This window comes from Malaclemys terrapin, chromosome 7 (genome assembly GCF_027887155.1).
Source record: "Malaclemys terrapin pileata isolate rMalTer1 chromosome 7, rMalTer1.hap1, whole genome shotgun sequence".
In the NCBI taxonomy this organism is placed as follows: Eukaryota; Metazoa; Chordata; order Testudines; family Emydidae; genus Malaclemys; species Malaclemys terrapin.
In genome coordinates, this window is record NC_071511.1 from 82,309,971 (window position 1) to 82,328,380 (window position 18,410).

General features: G+C 39.7%; 1 protein-coding gene across 8 annotated transcripts in view; it reads right to left on the bottom strand.

Moving 5' to 3' along the window:
- CTNNA3 (catenin alpha 3) overlaps positions 1-18,410 on the bottom strand; it is a 954,554-nt gene that overhangs the window by 74,730 nt on the left and 861,414 nt on the right. For 7 of the 8 annotated variants that reach the window (XM_054035487.1, XM_054035488.1, XM_054035489.1 and 4 more), the window contains one exon: positions 15,253-15,434. In XM_054035487.1, coding sequence (XP_053891462.1) covers positions 15,253-15,434 — 182 coding nt within the window. Of the gene's footprint in view, positions 1-10,894; positions 10,976-15,252; positions 15,435-18,410 lie in introns of those variants that run through there. The other variant, XM_054035491.1, reaches the window with a different exon arrangement.

An 18,410-nucleotide genomic window follows, 5' to 3' on the forward strand; every position in this document is an offset into this window, starting at 1 on the left:
TCATAAAGAAATATGATTCACAAGTGGCTTTGCACAGTACAGCAGTATATTTGCAACAACAACATTGTGCAAAGGATAATTAAGCATCACAATTTTAAAAGTAAAAAAAAAAAAAAAAAAAACATTCTGGACCAATTTTTTAGCAATGGCCTTCTTTTCACGGGAGCACTATTACATCCATATTTTTGCCCTGGCAATGAAATCAATGCCAATATAACTACTCAAGGAGGCTACGCTGAAATTCTGGTCTCATGTCTAAAATTTAAGATTTAATTTTTTTTTGGCCCCTTTTCTTTGTCACTCCATCTCCCAATGACTCCTCCTGAACATACCTATCTGAAGTACTCGCCTTTTAAGACATTGTTTGCTAACATCTCTGCCAGAATGCACCACCTGTGAAGCTTGCATATGTCTCTTTATTACAGTTTACTCTTTCTGAGAGGGAGAGAAAAAGACTTTATAGCCTGGTGATTAAGGCACTCACCTAGGTGGTAGAAGATGTGGATTTCTATGTTCTCTCTGTCGGATTCAGCAGAGGGATTTGAATCCACATCTCCTCTATCTCCCAGATGAATGCCTTAATCACCAGGCTACAGAGTCATTTTTGTTCTCTCTCTTTTGGCCAATGAATATTTATGTATTTATACAACATGAAACAGCTTCAACAGGAGAGATTGAGAGCAACCCACCCCAAAATAACCTATAGCCTGGTGGTTATGATGCTCACCTGGGTAAAGGAGATTTGAGTTTAAGTCCCTGCTCCAGAATTAGGGTGACTGGATGTCCCTATTTTATGGGGACAGTCCTGATATTTGACAATTTTTCTTATACAGGCGCCTATTACCCCACCCTGATTTTTCATACTTGCTGTCTGGATACCCTATCCAGAATAGAGACACAAACCTGGGTCTCCGGTGTCCCAGGCAAGTTCCTGAACCACTGAGATAAAGGTTATAAAGGGGGAAAGAGGCACATATGGTTTTCTGAACCTGACCCTAAAAAATACAGGGGAGTCAAATTCATGAATAGTTTCAGGTTGACCAAAACTGTATGTTTTGGTAAGTAAACTATTCATCTGAAAAATGTCACCTAGCTTTAGTCACATTAGAATATTTAGAGACATCACAGTGTTTCCCAGGGTAGTGACCTTTTATATCACTTTTACATATTTTGTGGTCGCAAAATGAAAAGCATGTAGGGGGAAGAAGCTGGCGGGATGTAAAAAACAAAGCTAGGTACCCAACAACATCATTATTAGTATACTAAGGAAAAGCTGAATAATATTAAGGGTTTTTTTATAAAATGATATTGTATAACAGTTTACTAGAGTTTGAACAAGATTTTTTTAAAGAAAGGCTGAAGTAGAAATATTAAATGGGAAGGATGAAAAGACCTGGCAGAAGCATAGATTATTATGTTTTATTTTATCAAGGGACTAAAGCTGATCCATTAAACTAAACTAAAAATGTAGTATTTTTATTTGCAGTTATGTACCTGGAAAGAAATAGAAGGTGCACAAATACACAGAAAGAGTTTTACAATTTTGAAATAAATAATCTAGCCAGGGCCGGCTCCAGGCACCAGTTGAGTAAGCTGGTGCTTGGGGCGGCAGATTGTTCGAGGCGGCATTCTGCCCAATCCTAGGGTGGCACGCCGCTGCTTTTTTTTTTTTTTTCTTCTTCTTGTTCCGCTCCGGCCGCCTTGTAGGGGGCGACGGTGCGGAGAACCAGAGCGCCCTGCAGGGCAGTCCTCTTCCTTCCATCCCCGCTGACCGGAGCGGAGCCCTCGCAGCAGGCAGCAGGAGGCGGTGCAGCGGGAGGGGCCGCGTTGCAGCACCCCTTCTGTAGCCCTGGCCGTCCCCTTCTCTCTCTCTCCTGCCCGCTCCCTCCCCCTCTCCTGCGCCCCCCAGCCGCACTCTGGCCGCGCCGCAGGTTTTTTTTTTTTTTTTCCCCACTTTGCCTTACTGGCCGCCCCGTTTTTTTTTTGCTTGGGGAGACCAAAAAGCCAGAGCCGGCCCTGAATCTAGCTGTGAATTCTCCACACTTCCAAGAGCAAAGAGGAAGAAGAAAGAATAGAATGCATATTACATATATATTAAATTTACAGACAAATACATATTATTTATATAAATGTACACACACACACAAACATACACACATCCAAATTATGGCTGGCCAGTGGGAAAGTTGAAGGAGGGAAATTTAACCTTCTCCAACTTGATTCCTGGCAAAGGGGCTAGCCACAATCCCAACGCTTGTTCTCCCTGAATGCAAGAAGTGTTGGGACCTGTCAGAACAGAAGCATTACACTCTTCAAAAGGACTGGGCTCATGGCTGCCCCCTCGTTCTACACTAGAGAAAAAGGCAGAGAGGGTGCAATTCAGTGGTGGTATAGCTCTGCTTTAGCATGAGCTTCCCAGGGCTTCCAGAGCTCCTCACTCTAAGTTAGCCAGAATACATTTAAGGATACCCAGTGCTGCATCCTCTGTGGGATGTGGCTAAGATGCCATAACATAGCCCATAGATATTTATTTTTGATCTTCCTTCCTAAAAGATGTGAACAGTCCAGAGACAGCATCAGGAGTGAGGGAAGGGAGAGAAGAGGAATTTGTCCAACATCAGCGAGTTCTTGTTGTATTCTGAATTATGAAAATATTAATTGATATTCATTGGCAAAACTGAGGAGATTGCCACAGCCATAAAAGTGTTTTGTTTCATATGATGCATTCCCTCCCTCTCCCCTCCCCCAATTTTACAAGGAAACACAAATTGGGACTGGGTAGCTGGGAAAAATGGAGAAAATGGTATGTGCAGAATATAGAGGTTACTTATCGGATTTCAGAAAAAAGGTTTATGAATGGAATTTGGTTAAAGCAAACAGTACTGATGATAGGAAAGGTACACAAAAGAGCGTGAGGGATTGAAAGATTGAGGAGTGTAAAATGCAGATTCAAAAAAAAGCAAAGCCAGCTTTAGAAATGAATTTACTGATAATAAGCCCCAACAGGTAACCTATGCAAGCTAATACAGCCACTGAGATTATATCCTTGAATAGTAAACTCGTCCTCTTATGACTTCTTCTATGCTCTAAGCATACATATATAATTCTCTCTCTTCCCAGCTTAATTTTATTATGGTCATTACACAAACATATATAATTTGATACATGTGCTCGATTTGCAACTGATGGCTAAAATCCGTATGCTGATTGTAGTTATACATAGATTAGTTATATTTATCTCTAGTAATGTTGCTAAGGAAACAAAAATGTAACTCTGGTTACAACAATAAGAGTATGCAGTCACTTTGGTTATTAATATGTGCTGGCTCATGAGGGTTTCATTACTGAAGCATTCAGAACATAATACAGCATTCATGATAGGTACTGGCCAGTGCTTTATAGAGAGAGAATGCTACTTGTGCTCCATAACATGGTGTCTATGCAGATCTATCATAAAACCTATCATTCTAGCTTTTTTGTTATCTCTGTGCATGTCAAACTCACCTACATTGCTATAACCATACAGCCTTACAGATTTCTGAGTATCTCAGCACCCCAACTGTCAGTGTTTTGGATTATTGTCCCCTGTGTTACTTTGCATTTTCCAGGCTGTAACACAATTTGCTATTTTATTCAAATATTTATAATTATGTTAAGTCCTTTTCTATTCTTTATCTGTTCTCATTAGTGTTAACAATCCTTCCCAGTTTAGTATTGTCTGCACATTTAATTAATGTGCTGTTTGCCCTGTTTTCCAGATAATTAATGAATGTGTCAAATAACTTTGACCTAACTGTATACATTTGTTTTTATTTGCTTTTCTATTTTTAAATGGTCCAACAGTCCACATGACACAGCTCTCATCCCAAGCAAATTATAATTTATTTTTCAAGTACGATATTTTGAATTTGTAATTGTGGATCGAATGCTCTTCCAGAGCACATTACACACACACATACACACACACTTTCCTTTATCCATTAATTTAATTAAGTAGTCCTTTTATCCATTAGCTGTTTACAGATTTTTGCCAAATAAGATGGGTTTTAACAGAAATGAGACTAGAGATAGGGGGTTACAGCTGGGTTAAGGTTAGGGCTGTGGTTAGGATTGGGCATAAAGATGAGCTAGGATTAGGAATTTGGGTTTGGATTAGACTAAGAATAAAATTAAGGTTACATATGAGCCAATGTTTGGGCTAGAGTTAGAGTTTGTGGTCATGGTAAGAATTAGATTTAGGGTTACCCTAAGGACTACAGTTGCAGTAATGTCTAAGACTAGGATTCTTCAAGAGACAATCTCCCTAGGTTTACTTTTGAACAAACAACAGGCCTTGCCTCTTGTTCCAGTCTTTTATACTGGGTCAACCTCAGTATTAACAGCTTTTTATTAACAAATTTCAATTGTCAAGAGTAAATGTGAAATGGGTCATTTGGATAGGTTGCAGATATTTATATATCCTTTTAAACTGTTACATTATTTCAACTAGGAATCCCTACATATATCTTAAGCAAACCTATACAAGCAGTTTTTACCTCTTCAAATTGTGATGCGGTAAAATTCATCTGCCATACTCATCATACAAAATAAATGGGATTCATACAGTGAACGATGTGGAAGACGGAATCCACTCCTGACCCACAGGCAGGGCAGGGCAGTGGGCAGGTCTGCAGCCCATCTACAGACACTATTGCAGACTCTGGCATGGAATAACGGCCATGGCACCTATGCAGGCCATATACAGGGGTTCACAGTTATTGAATCGGGTCTTCTCAGGCACATCCACAAACCCCTCTTTCTTAGGGGTACATGCTCTGCATAGGGAGTGTCACATACACCTTGCACATGGTGGGCTGCAGGTCTGCTACTATCAGGTCAGGCTTCTGTATCAGATATGGACTGAGTACAGAGCTTCTTTCTCAGAGAGATACTCCAGAAATGTCGTCTACAAGATCCTTTAATGTATTGCCAGATAAGGCTGAGGTTAGTTTAAATAAGGTATGTTACACATCGCCACTTAGTGGCTGAATACTATAATACAGTTTAGCATTCCATTGCATCTCCCCCTTTACATTCTACATTCCGACCATTTACAAGATAAACAGGAGTACTTGTGGCACCTTAGAGACTAACAAATTTATTAGAGCATAAGCTTTCGTGGACTACAGCCCACTTCCATGAAAGCTTATGCTCTAATAAATTTGTTAGTCTCTAAGGTGCCACAAGTACTCCTGTTCTTCTTTTTGCGGATACAGACTAACACGGCTGCTACTCTGAAACCTGTCATTTACAAGATGTACACTATCACACTGTCTTTGAAGTTAAGAACAGATCAGCCTGTTAACAGTCTCTGAATCATACTGTTTTTTTAATTACATGATCCGAAAGTATCATAACTTGTCATCTGGCTGTCCATTAGTTACAATGACTGACTGTGATCAGTTTGAAACCTTTGACTTTTCTCCTTCTTCTGCATCTGCCACCTGTGAAGTTTGCTCTGTTTATTGTTCTTTCTGAGGAACAAACTGTAGATGTCGATGGTTTCTGCCGAACTCTCCACTGTTGGTCTCGATCATATGTGATCTGGACAATAAATACTTGTTATGTACAACAGCTGAAGCTGTCCATCCTTTTTCTCCATCCTTGTTGGCTCAAACACAATCATCAGTTTCTAGACCCAGCAGCTCTCTAACTGAGTGATGTCTGTTGCAAGGTGTTCATAAGCTTTTTTTATCTTTTTGTCCAATTTGGTTACTTTTTCTTCATGTATGGCTACTTTGGAGATAGGTTCTTTTCCATAATTAGAATAGTTGCTCTGAATAGTCTTCTCACCAGTAGTTGTACTGGATTATATCCAATAGCTGCATTCGGTGTTGATCTGTAGCTCAGAAGAGCACGGAATGGATCTTCCTCTGGTAGGATTTTCTTGGCTGTCTGTACAGCTTTCTCAGCCTCTCCGTTCGCTTGCAGGTAATGTGGTTCTGCTAGTAATATGATCAAAATCATATTTCATTCTGAGTGACTCAAATTCTACTGCAGTGAATTGTGGTCCATTTTCCACCACCAGTTGTTCTGGAATACCAAAATAAGCAAAAGCGCACTTTAGTTTCTTGTTAAAATTGCGACATGTTATGTCTTTCAAGTACATTGTTTCTACATACCCTCAAAAAATAGTTCATTACGACCAGGTAATGAAGTCTGAATTGGCATAATTCTGCAGCTGGTCTTCTCCGAGGTCTGTCTGGTAGAGGTGTTGTTATTAAGGTTCTTTGTGTTGGTCTGTTAGCTCTGCAGTATTCACATGCAGATACTTTATTGTTTATGTCTTTGCTCATCCTAGCACCATACTGACTGGTTGGTCTCTTCAGGGCATTTAATTATACCTTGATGACCTTCATGGATACGATTTAGGATTTCTCCTCTCATTTTGTTCGGAATTTTAAAGTCACCTTTAATCACGGTTCGCTTGGTTGTCCATCTACCAGACAGTAGTCTCTTGTCACTACCTTAATGTTCTTTACATACATAGGCCAGCTGGCCCTAATACAACTGGGAGATGTCGTGTTCTTCCATTGAAGACCCATATATTAAAATATTGTCCATGAAAACTACAACTCCATTTGTATTTGTTAACAACTTTGCCATCTTTCTTTGAAAAATTTCAAGCACACTGGTAGTCCCAAAAGGTAATCTTCAAAAGCAAAATTTCCCAAATAGTGCAATAAATATTTGGCTAAAGGAATTTTCCAAATGCACTCAAGGTATCCAGCTTGGAGAATACTGTAAGTCCTTTCACTTTGAGGATGAAGTCAACCAATGTTGGGAGGATACATTTTTCTCTCACAACTGCTTCATTAAGTCTTTTCGATCCATACAGATAAGTATTTTTTCTATATTTCTTAGTAACTGTTCCCACTGGGGCATACCAGGCTATTAGATCAGATATTTTATTAATTATGCCAATGCTCTCTATTCTCTTTAATTCTGTACCTCTTCATGAAGTAACGGGATAGGAATCCTGCAAGGTGTATGTATACCATGTAGTTCAACCTGGTCTCTCTTAAGGTTATTTATACTGGATCTACTTTCAAAAGTTAAATATCACCAAATATTCCATTGCGTTCTTCCACTTTTCTCAGTAGGCTCATCATAACTGCAACACTGAGGCTGAGAAGAGTGTTGGTCTTTGATCACATACACTTTGTATGCATAGCTTTTGTCTTCGTAATTGTGTCTGCATTGAACTGGCCCATACAGTTCAGAATACCTCTAGGGGTAAGCATAGAATCATAGGACTGGAAGGGACCTCAAGAGGTCATCTAGTCCATTCCTCTGCATTCATGACAGGACTAAGTATTATCTAGCCCATCCCTGAGAGGTGTTTGTCTAACCTGCTCTTAAAAATTTCCAATTATGGAGATTCCACAATCTCTCCAGGCTGTGTCACATTATTTCAGTTGTGGGAGGGTTAGAAGGTGATTGTAAGTCCCTTTGGAGATGACTGTGACATCTGCTCCTGAGTCAGAAGTAAACTAGTGCCAGAGAAGAACAGAAACAGAAGGAAAGAAGTAACAAAGGTTGCAAACAGATTGAACAAAGCAACAAAGGTTGCAGAATCGATCTCATCAACATGCCACTCTTCAATGCCCCCAGAGAACTTCAGTTTTGATAGACCTACAGAACGGACAGACCAGAAGCAGTATTTTGCAAGGTTTCAAATTGCTGCAAAACTTTATAAGGTAACTGAAGATATACTGGTATCCTCTTTAATTTATGCTATAGGGAAGCAGGCAGAGCAAACCTTTTATCTTTAATGAATACAGTCACAAAGATGACTATGAAAGTGTTTTGGCTATGTTTGATGCATACTTTATAACATTCCATCAGAGCACTCAATCAGATGCTGGCCTCCCTTAATGCAGTGGAATCCTTGCATTTAGACCTCCTTTGTTGCCTTCATTCATGGGTGATCTTTCCCCGGGGCGAACTGGATTTAAACAGTAAGGGATGGGGTCCCCCTAGCAATACTAATCTTAACCTTGATCCTGCAGGGCTTCCCTCCACCTAAAAAGTGAGCCCAGTTTTACTATTATCCCAAGCTGAATTCATTAAAAGTCACAGTGTAGTGTTCCCTATTAGCAATACCTCAGTCAGACATATACCCTTTTATTTCATCAAAAAGAAACTTCTCTTCACACATTGATAAATATCTTCCTGATTGAAAGTATGCTGGGGGAAAAAAAGGGACCTCATTTACTCTAAAGCTTTGAAAAGATCAATACAAAAAAGAGTAATTTTTCATGTGGCCTTTTTAGCCAACCAGAAGAGAAATTTGAATATTTTTTTTCCAGAATGTTATTTAAACTATTGCAGTAGATAGGCCAATTTCTTACTATGTATGGCAAGACAACAAATAGTAGGAGGAGAGCACAATAATGATTGACCAAATGATGAAATAATGTTCCTCTCAAAAATGAAAGCGATATTATTCCTAGGTTCTCTACAGTGGTTCTAATACACATGTAAAATGAGAGAGTACAAAAAAGAAACTAACAAAAAATCTTCTGGAAGCGTGTCTGTGTGTATACCCACACACCACACCTTTGTGTACACTCACTCTCTCCCCAGGGGGAAGATTTTGCCTGCCGTAGGAGAAGCATGTATAATCCACTGGTGAGAATGTGTTACACGTCTCCCTCTATGCCGATCCACAGAGGATGTGAGTTGTTAAAGAGGACCCTGATTCAATCCCTGTTCTGTGGAGGCCAGCCATCACATGTACACACTGCTACACTTCTTCATTCCTCATGTTTATACCAGTCCTCCCCAAGCCAGATGTGTCTGGTTGTGTGTGTGTGTGTGTGTGTGTGTGTGTGTGTGTGTGTGTGTGTGTGTGTGTGTGTGTGTGTGTGTGTGTATGTGTATCAATCACACCGATGGGACTGCCATCCAGTGAGTAATATGCTGCATCTTGTAAAGGGGCATAGCAGCAGGCTCATCCCCCCTGATTGTCAGGATCTGCCAGTAGACAAAATGTTTCTTCTGGAGTACATCTCCACACTTCTCCTAATGCAGGTAAGTGCTTTAAAAGTACAATTCAGCCCTACATCTGGGGACAAGTGAGTGAAAGAAAACAATTATAAAAAGGCATTGAAAAGTTCCTTACCAATTGTCATAACTTTGGAATGGTCAGAATTGTCTGGACGCAAGAAGTGAGTTATTTCCTTATTGGAAGAAAAATGAATGGACACAGGACAGAGAATCAATAACGTATCCAAGCCTATTTATTTGCAACATATGCAGATCCCTCAGAATATGGCTTTGAGAAAAAATATTACTTGAAAAAGCAGAGCACATCTGTGAATCATTTACTTTAAAAGCTGTTGCAATTCTTTCTTAGGACAACTCTGTCATATCAGCCAGCTATAGCCTCGTCTACTTGATTACAACTGCTTCAGAATCCCATGTTCCATAAAAATGTATTTACTCCACTGCCAAACCATTACAATCTCTCGTTTGTTCAGGGGTGAGCTGGTTAGTTCAGAGGCCAAGATTCTGTGCTGAAAGAACAATCCATAGCAGAAATGCTTTCTCTCCAGAACAGATCTTGTCCCAACAAATGTGTCCAGCTTCACCCAACAATGCCAATTCCCCCTAAAAATGCCGAGTCTTGTGAACAACACAGAGTTCTGCTCTAGTCTCTTCCATTCTATTCAGATTCTTATACTGAGCCTATTAACATAGTAAAACATGATTATGTCCACAATTCAGGTCTAAACAATGTTTTAACTTTATTGGCTGCTAACTTTTGTAGCTGGGTCCCACGACATGGTAGCTTTCTGAAGTACAGACTTCGGGAAATTCATCTCCATCTCAGATATAGCTGAGTTCTGTGTGTGTCTATAATATTAATTCACCACATTCCGCACACAATGATGGATTCTGAGATCTGGTTTGCCAACCTCTTTTGTGAGGAACAGGGGGTAGGGAACATCATTTTATAATCTTTTTGTATGGCACTTAGCATACTTTGGGCCATTCAGAGAATAATAAACAACAACAACTTGAACTGGTGTTATAACATGGGAAACTATTTTTAAAATTATATCAATGATACAGAAAATATGTAATAAATGAATTCAATAATAACTAGCACTGATATAGGACTTTTCATCAGTAAATATCAAAGTGCTTTACAAAGAAAGTATCATTATCCCCATTTTACAGATGGGGAATCCGAGACCCAGAAAGGAAGGGGTGCTGGAACAATTTTTATAGTGGGGCCAGGGGTGCTGAAAGCCATTAAACCAAATTGTAAACCCCATATATAATGGAAACCACTTCAAGCCAGGGGATTCAGAAGCACCTCCAGCACACTCAGTTCCAGCACCTATGCAGAAAGGTGAACTGACTTGCCCAAAATAATACTAGATTAACATTAACATTAGTACTCATTAGTTTAGGAAGCATTGCCTGAGAGGTAATATCTTTGCATGTAAACTGTTGTAACCAGTCTATCAGTGGCTGTAGAGAAGGAAGGGGACATGAAGGGTGATTTTCTAATGCAACATTCACAAAGGATTGATTTCTCATTTCTGTCTCAAAACACACATTAAGCAGTAACTTAGTGCAACTTGATGTATGATGTAGTATGGAAGAGGAATCTGTTGAAAGAGTATTAGTGGTGGAAAATATGTAATTTAAAAATGTTTCACCCAAAAGAGAGACGTGAGGGAGCAAGGTTATGGTTATAGGTTGACATGGCTGGAAAGCTCCATCAGGTCCAAAAGCAATTTTCATTTATTTTTCTACTTCTACCTGGTGTTTTTGAAGCCTGAGAAGTACAGTGACAATTTTTCTCTTCTTTGTACTTTGTTTACTCCAACCTTCTCAGAGAAACTGAGATTGACCCCTGAGATGCTGTTAAAGAAAATCCGGAAAAATCTCTACCACAATTTTTTCCAGCAGCCGTAACCTTCAGCAAACACAAGAGAGAGAAAAAAAAAAAAACGGCATTGACTAACTTCAGATGTTATCTGTACAGTAGCATCAACTCTGCTGAAATTAGGCCGCTAGAGGCTCAGTGATTCAGAACAACATATGCCTCGCTTCCAAACTATCCACATTCATAGCTCAGGGCACCTGTGGCTGATGTTGGGCCCCAAATAATATGTATTTTAAAACATATTTAAACATGCACAATCAAAATAATAAATACTGTGGGTTTAATATCCATGTATGTAGTACAGAAATCACCTGTTAGCACCAATACGAGCTGCTTCAAATGTCCAGCTCTGTCTTCCCACCCTTGATCAGCTACTGTTATGTCAATCATATATAGTAGTTTTTTTATGACAGAATTGCCCAGTTGATGTCTGAGCATAGGTAGCACTTATATTAGTTATATTGGGTTTCAATAAGTCAATAGATGGTGTTTCATATAAAAAGTTTTCAACAAAATTGGAAAAATATCTCTTACATAAAATTACAGTAGTATGGACCAACACCTAGCTACAGACCATGAGCAGGAAATGATCATTAATTAAATTACCACTAGGTAGGGAATTATTTAAAATGATGTTCGGCAGAAACAAGAATCAGGACTAAAACTTTTCATTAAAACCTTGAGACATAAATACCAACTATTTATGCAGACATAATTCCCATTGATTTAAATGAGAGTCCTCCCTGAGTTATAATTTTTTTGAGGCCAACAATAACTTAGTTTTAGTTAAATGTATTATTGTTACAAAAATGTGAAGGATAACATACACACTAGGACAGACTGATACTGCAAGTAACAAATTTGGACGAAACGAGAAACCAGCTTAGACACCAACTGGACAGACAAGCAAATTCACGATTTATCTGGGTAATTTTTGATTAAACAAAGAGGACATCTGAATCTTTTATTCCTTCCACGTCCAACTTTTAAATCACAGGATGGGGGTACTAAACCATGAGTCCAGCCAGTGCATGACTTGACTATCATAGTTTCTACCATCAGATTTTCATGTGGCGGGTAGGAGGAAAAGCCACTTGTGTCCCTCAGCACTATATATTTGCTCTTTGCCATCTCTGAAATCACAAGTCGTAGCATGAAGGGATAGATCCACACTTCCTTCAACAATGAGTCCACTTATTCTTTGCATACCTACAGGATTTCACTTTCTGGGACTGTAAATCTGGCAACTTTCAAGAACAAATCAAAAGGTATTGACTACAAAAGGTGGGCACAATCACGGGAAGTGTTCAAGTGCAGGTTAATAAGAAAAAATGAAATAATACTGGAAAACATTCTGCACAAGACTGGGAATCAAACTGAATAACCACATGCATCTCTTCAACCATAATCTAAGAGTAAAAGATTAAAGAAAAACATATATCTACTGCAGTTTTTAGTTTAGTAACATCTGCACAGTCTACACACTATGGCCAGATCTTCAGCTATGCTGGAGCTCTTGTTCTAAGTTGTGCCCAACTATTTATGGTCTCAAGGCACTGTTCTGAGAGCAAAGGACAGATGCAGTGTAGCAGTGTTAAGGCCACAGCTCCTTCCCTCTGGCTATGTCCCACACTGGGTGCCAGGTGTATGTCAGCTCTGAGTTACCCAAGATGCCTATTGTAGGAGACAGAAGGTGAGATGGAGAGAGAACGCCCAGAGCACTGGGCCTGGTGCCAAATTTGAAGCCTGAACCAAAGGTTGTAAACCAAAGTCAGGCCATGTATTAAAGCAAATGCTTACAAGTTCACAGTCTAGTATATGAACTTGGCAAAGTTGTTGCTAGTGTAGTAGGCACTAAATATTTACGTAAATATATTCCAGCAAGTAGATATACATCCCAATCTAGTACAAGATAAGATGATTTGACAAAATAATGAATAGGAATGTTTTCCCCCAAGATATCAGGCGCAAAGGGAAGTAACAAACAGATGTCATGAAATACGTAAGGTAGTGTATAAGTTGTGTATTCCAGTTGTTTGCCTCAGCCTATAGAGGTCAGCATACCCCGCCTGAACCCTTTGTGTGGCCTAGGGGACAGCAAAAACTACCAGTGCTGACACAGCCACTCCTTGAACAGGGCACTCATGTGTTAGTGTGCCTGTAACCATGGAGCCAGGGTGCTAGGACTGTGCCTCGAGGGCAATAACGCTGGCCAAGTGCCTTTGTCACCAAACCATGCCAGTGGTCTTTCTTTATGAGTAGCATCCAGGCCTGCTGAATTACCATGCTGCACTATCTACTAATACCATTGGCGCTCCAAGAGCAGAAGCACTGAGCAGCCTAAACAGCATTACCGAGGCAACAGCCTTCCAGCCTCCAGCACTTAACCACACTGGGTGGTACTATCAAGGTCTGCTAAGCCAGCTATCTGTGCAGTGCTGAACAGAACACTGAAAGAACACACACACAAACTAACTGACGGCACCTCTTATGCAAGGGGAATCAAGTAGCTGTATAAGCTTGATTTCCAGTTGCTTTGCACTGACAGAGCGGGGCAAATGAGCCAGATGGTAGTGGATTGGCTTAGTAACTGCAAATACCTAAATTGCTGTTAACGTGTTTGCTTTTGCTCAGATCTTTTTGGCTATATGAGGTGCATTATATGGTGTAGCATGTTAGTATTTCTCAGAGTCTCTGGAATACAAGTGATTTCTGATCCAGTGCTGTAGTTGCAGGGCCTGTGAGTAAAGAACATTATTTTTTCCACTAAAAAATTTGTTTCCAGTTATTGAACTGCCATCCTTTCAGATTGTAACGTTATCTTTCTGCGTTTTATGCTCCAACCCATTTTCAGTGGCAGTGGTTTTTATGGGAATAAGCATCAACAGAGCAAAATCTGATGTTGAACACGCAAGTGTGGCTCACATTGAAATCAATGAGAGCTACATAGAGAAATCGGGAATAGATTAATCAAGATTAATGGAGCCTATTTCTAAATCCATTAATTCAGGTATTTTGGTGAGAGAGATGCAGAATGACAGGTTTTAATTGTGAAAGTGTATGACATATCTCCATCTTTACAGTACATCTTTTTATTTTATAGAGGTGTAATATATCATTATGCAAGATATGCTCATAAAATAAAGTTTAAAAGCATTGGGTGTCAGGAATTTCAAATTATGAATAATCTGAGACGTGCCGGCATGAGGAAATATAGAAACCATCTTTCCACAGGAACAAGCTTGGGGCCAGATCCTCAGCTGATGTAAATTGGTTCAGCTTTGTTGACCCCAATGGAACTAAATCAAGTTACATCAGGTAAGGATCTAGCCCCTGGTGCCTTTAATTTTCCCCTTGCCTTACAGGAAAGGATTGTCTTTTTTTAAAGGAACCCAGTGGTATCTGATGGTATTCACCCATATAGGGCATGAAGTTCCCAGGAGGAATGTGGAACATTTGACATATCCACAAGTATTTTATCAATAAACACACATAATGAACAACACTTCCCCTTGATATCATTGTGCCTAATGAGTGTTAATATACATATATTCAATGCAACACAGAATAGATTCCTAAACCTGAGATTGTTGCATGTAGTAGTGTGACCAGTTACTAACACCACCAGAGATAAATGCCTACCTTTAAAACTGTCTGCAATATATCAGAATGTTTTTATACTGTATAATACAGCATAACATATACTGCAAAGAGGTAAGATAACTCAATATAAGCAATCAAAAGAAATGTGAAGTTAGATATGCATCAGTCCAAGTTTCTACTTGCTTGTCATTTGCAATGTACAGTACATGTTGTATGCATGTCTGCTGTGTACTGCATGTTTGACAGCATGCTATGGTACATGTTGCAAAAGTAATAGATGTGTAAATCTCATTTTCACAGTTTAAAGTGAGATATTTCCTAACTAGAGAACTTAAATTAGTTTAGGTCAATTTATTCCTTTCACTAAAAGAAAGCAAGACAGAAAAGAAGTTAAAATGCTAAGAGGATCAACTGGATCAACATCCCTGAGCAAAATGTGGAAAAAAATAAATCAAAATGAGGACAGAGATAAGCATCATGTTTTTTCTTTCAGGGATAATCAGAGTGCAAAACTTTGAACATCCCTTCTGGTGTTTCAGCTTTTCACATCTAATTCTTTAAACCTCAATTATATTAGCTTTGCCAATCAGTTTTACAAAGATTTTGTCCCCTGCCATTGTAAACTCTTAGTATTTCTCATTTTACCAATGTGACAACTGCCTCTAACACTTATAAATATTGAAGATCATTTTCTGCATAATTACCTTGTGAAGTCTGTCATCTCCATCATAATCACACACATCCTCTTAGCCAAAACAATGATGTCATTGCTGGTATCATCCCATATTTCAATCTCTGCATCAAGCTTACTTTTGACTTTCTTGAAGTCAGCCACTTGCTCAGCTATCTTTTCTTTTTCAGCCTCTGGCAGTTGAGTCATTTTAGCCTGAAACATAAGATAATTTGATTTGCAAAACATCTGTCTGTGTCTAAGAGTAATTTCTTTTTGGCAAAATCACTGGACATTAAATATATGTTTTAAATATACATGGGCCTGAACCAACACCTCCAATCGGAGCACCTTTCAATTTCATAACGGGGCCTTATCTCTAGAACAATATGAAATGAAATTCTGAAATGTAATACTCTTGAATTTTGAGTAGACCCAGATCAAATTCATGCTTTGAAGTTCAAGTCCATCTCCTAATACTCACCTTCTAACCAAAAACGACCCCTCTTATTTTTTAATGGTATTCATCAATGGTCTTTGGAACTTTTCTGCAGGGATTCTAACAATGGGAAAAGTAAACCTTCATTCTACGGTCAGTTCTCACCTCCCTTAAGAAAGTCATGATGAGAGGCATATCAGAATCTTTGATCAGCTCAAACAATAAGACTCCGTGGGCAAGCTACATCTAAAAGGATTAAAATATTAATTATTGTACCCTATGAGACTAATAGTAAAAAAACCATCAAACCCACATATGCAGAACTCTGAAGATGCTGATATCTTCTTGACTATGAAGGTGATCTGGGTGAATGCAGAAACAAATTGCTAATCATTCTTGTCAATAAAGCCCACTATTCTGCTTTGCCATAATTTGTGACCCTTTTTACTCATTTTTCTGCGAACTTTTACGCAGATTATTTTTCTTCACCAGAATGTTCAAACACAAAAGCATCCTGAACACTAATATATAGGTCCCTACCAAATTCACAGCCATGAAAAACGCGACACGGGCTGTGAAATCTGGTCTTTTCTGTGCTTTTACCCTATACTATACAGATTTCATGGTGGGGAAAGAGGGGGACACCAGCATTTCTCATATTGGGGGTCCTGATCCAAAAAGGAGTTGATGGGGGGGTCACAAGGTTATTTTAGGGGAGGTCACAGTATTGCCGCCCTTACTTCTGTAGTGCCTTCAGAGCTGGACAGCCAGAGAGTGGTGACTGCTGACTGAGAGCCCAGCTCAGCAGGAAGCAACGTAGAAGTAAAGGTGGCAATACCATGTCATGCCATCCTACTTCTGCGCTGCTGCTGGCAGTGGCTCTGCCTTCAGAACTGGGCTCCCAGCCAGGAGCCAATGCTCTCCACCTGCCCAGCTCTGAAGGCAGCACTGCACCAGCAGAAATGCAGAAGTAAGGGTAGCAGTACCACAACGCCCTCTACAATAACCTTGTGATCTCCCCTCCCCAACTTCTTTTTGGGTCAGGAGCCCTACAATTACAATGCCTTGAAATTTGAGGTTTAAATAGCTGAAATCATGAAATTTACTATTTTTAAAATCCTATGACCATGACATTGACCAAAATGGACCCTGAATTTGGTAGGGCCCTACTAATATATATCTATGATTGTATTCACACCAGAAATGCACTTGCAGCTATTTTGAAAGCTATTTGTGGTTCAAGGCGGACAGGGCCCTGTAAAACAGATGATCCAACTGAGTAGGAGGAAGCTCTACTATTCAAAATTTTCTTTTTTTCTTTTCTTCCTGTTTAACTGGTTCTGCCACCAGAATTTCTCTTCCCTGAGAGAGAATGTGTGCACATGCTACTGTATGTACGCACTGTGCCCTGAATTCACGCAATGATAAAACAGGTCAGGAATCCTCATCTGACCAAATTAACTATCTTTGATCTTGTAGGTTTTGTTTCAGTGATTAGTTTTTGAAAGATGTGGGGACATCCTTTTATACAAAGCAAAGCCCAGCAACTCAAATCTAGAGCCTTGAAAATAGCAAGAAAAGCAGAAACCGCAGCATTCATCCTCATCATACATTGCTACATAAACTAATCAGAAGCCACATTACAGGATTCCCTCATAAACTTAGAGCAGCGGCAGAAAAGTATCATCATTACAGAGAGTGGAAGTCATAGTTGCCAGTTGCTCCAGGAGCCCTTTTCTGCTTAGCTTCAGTCCCAGTGTGGTCTAGTAACTTAGGCAAGTATGTTGATCTTCTCCACAGCAAAGTACAGAGGCTCAAGGGAATACAAAGCAATTTTCCACATGCAGCAAAAGAAATGAAGGATGAAGACATGAATCTGAAAATGGAGATTCTCCCACCCACCCCTTTGTCGATTATACATGCATACAAAGATGCAGATGAAAACAATTGTAACATTATCAAGCCCAACAACAACAACAACAAAAAACATTGGGTAAAGAGAAATAATTATGACATGCTGCCTGGCCTGGCCCATTTGCCGACTATTGATACCAATATTCATACTCTCTCTCATCCATTCTCTTTGTGGTCCTAACACTGGATTAATCCACTTGGAGCTTAGAGACAATGAGGACAAGCCCAAAGTCCTCCCGACTGTCCCAAAAGGAACACTCTTCACAATCTGATCTGCCACATCCTTTTCCAAGAGAAGTATAGAAGCAGGTTTGGATCAGGCCCCTGCCAAATGCACACAGCCACCAAGCCAATAAGCTTGTGCTCCCATTTGTTAATGTCTTTATCTGCCTCAGGAGGTAAGAGGCAACGACATCTTGAAATCCTGGGTCCATAAACCAGAGAAAGCCAAAAGTATAATGTCCTTGAGTATGTATTCATCTGAGGCAACACACAGCTCTTTTGAGGGCAGTTCTAGACCTCTGTTATTTTCCTGATCATACCATGCAGAGAGTTCACATTTTTCTCCAATAGAAAGATCAGTGGAATGAACTGGCTAATATTAGAGTAATCTCTGCTGATGAACCTCAGGGCAACTGTCAAAGGCCCTCAGAATGTCTCAAAATTCTGATACATAATAATGTTGTATGAGAGATGGGGAAATATACAGGGCCGGTGCTACCACTAGGTGAACTAGGCTGTGGTCTAGGGTGGCAAGTAGTTGGGGGTGCCCGGGCCGTCCTCAGGCATAGGCAGCTGGGGAGAGCACCTGAAAATTTGAGGCACCCTACTGGTTTTCC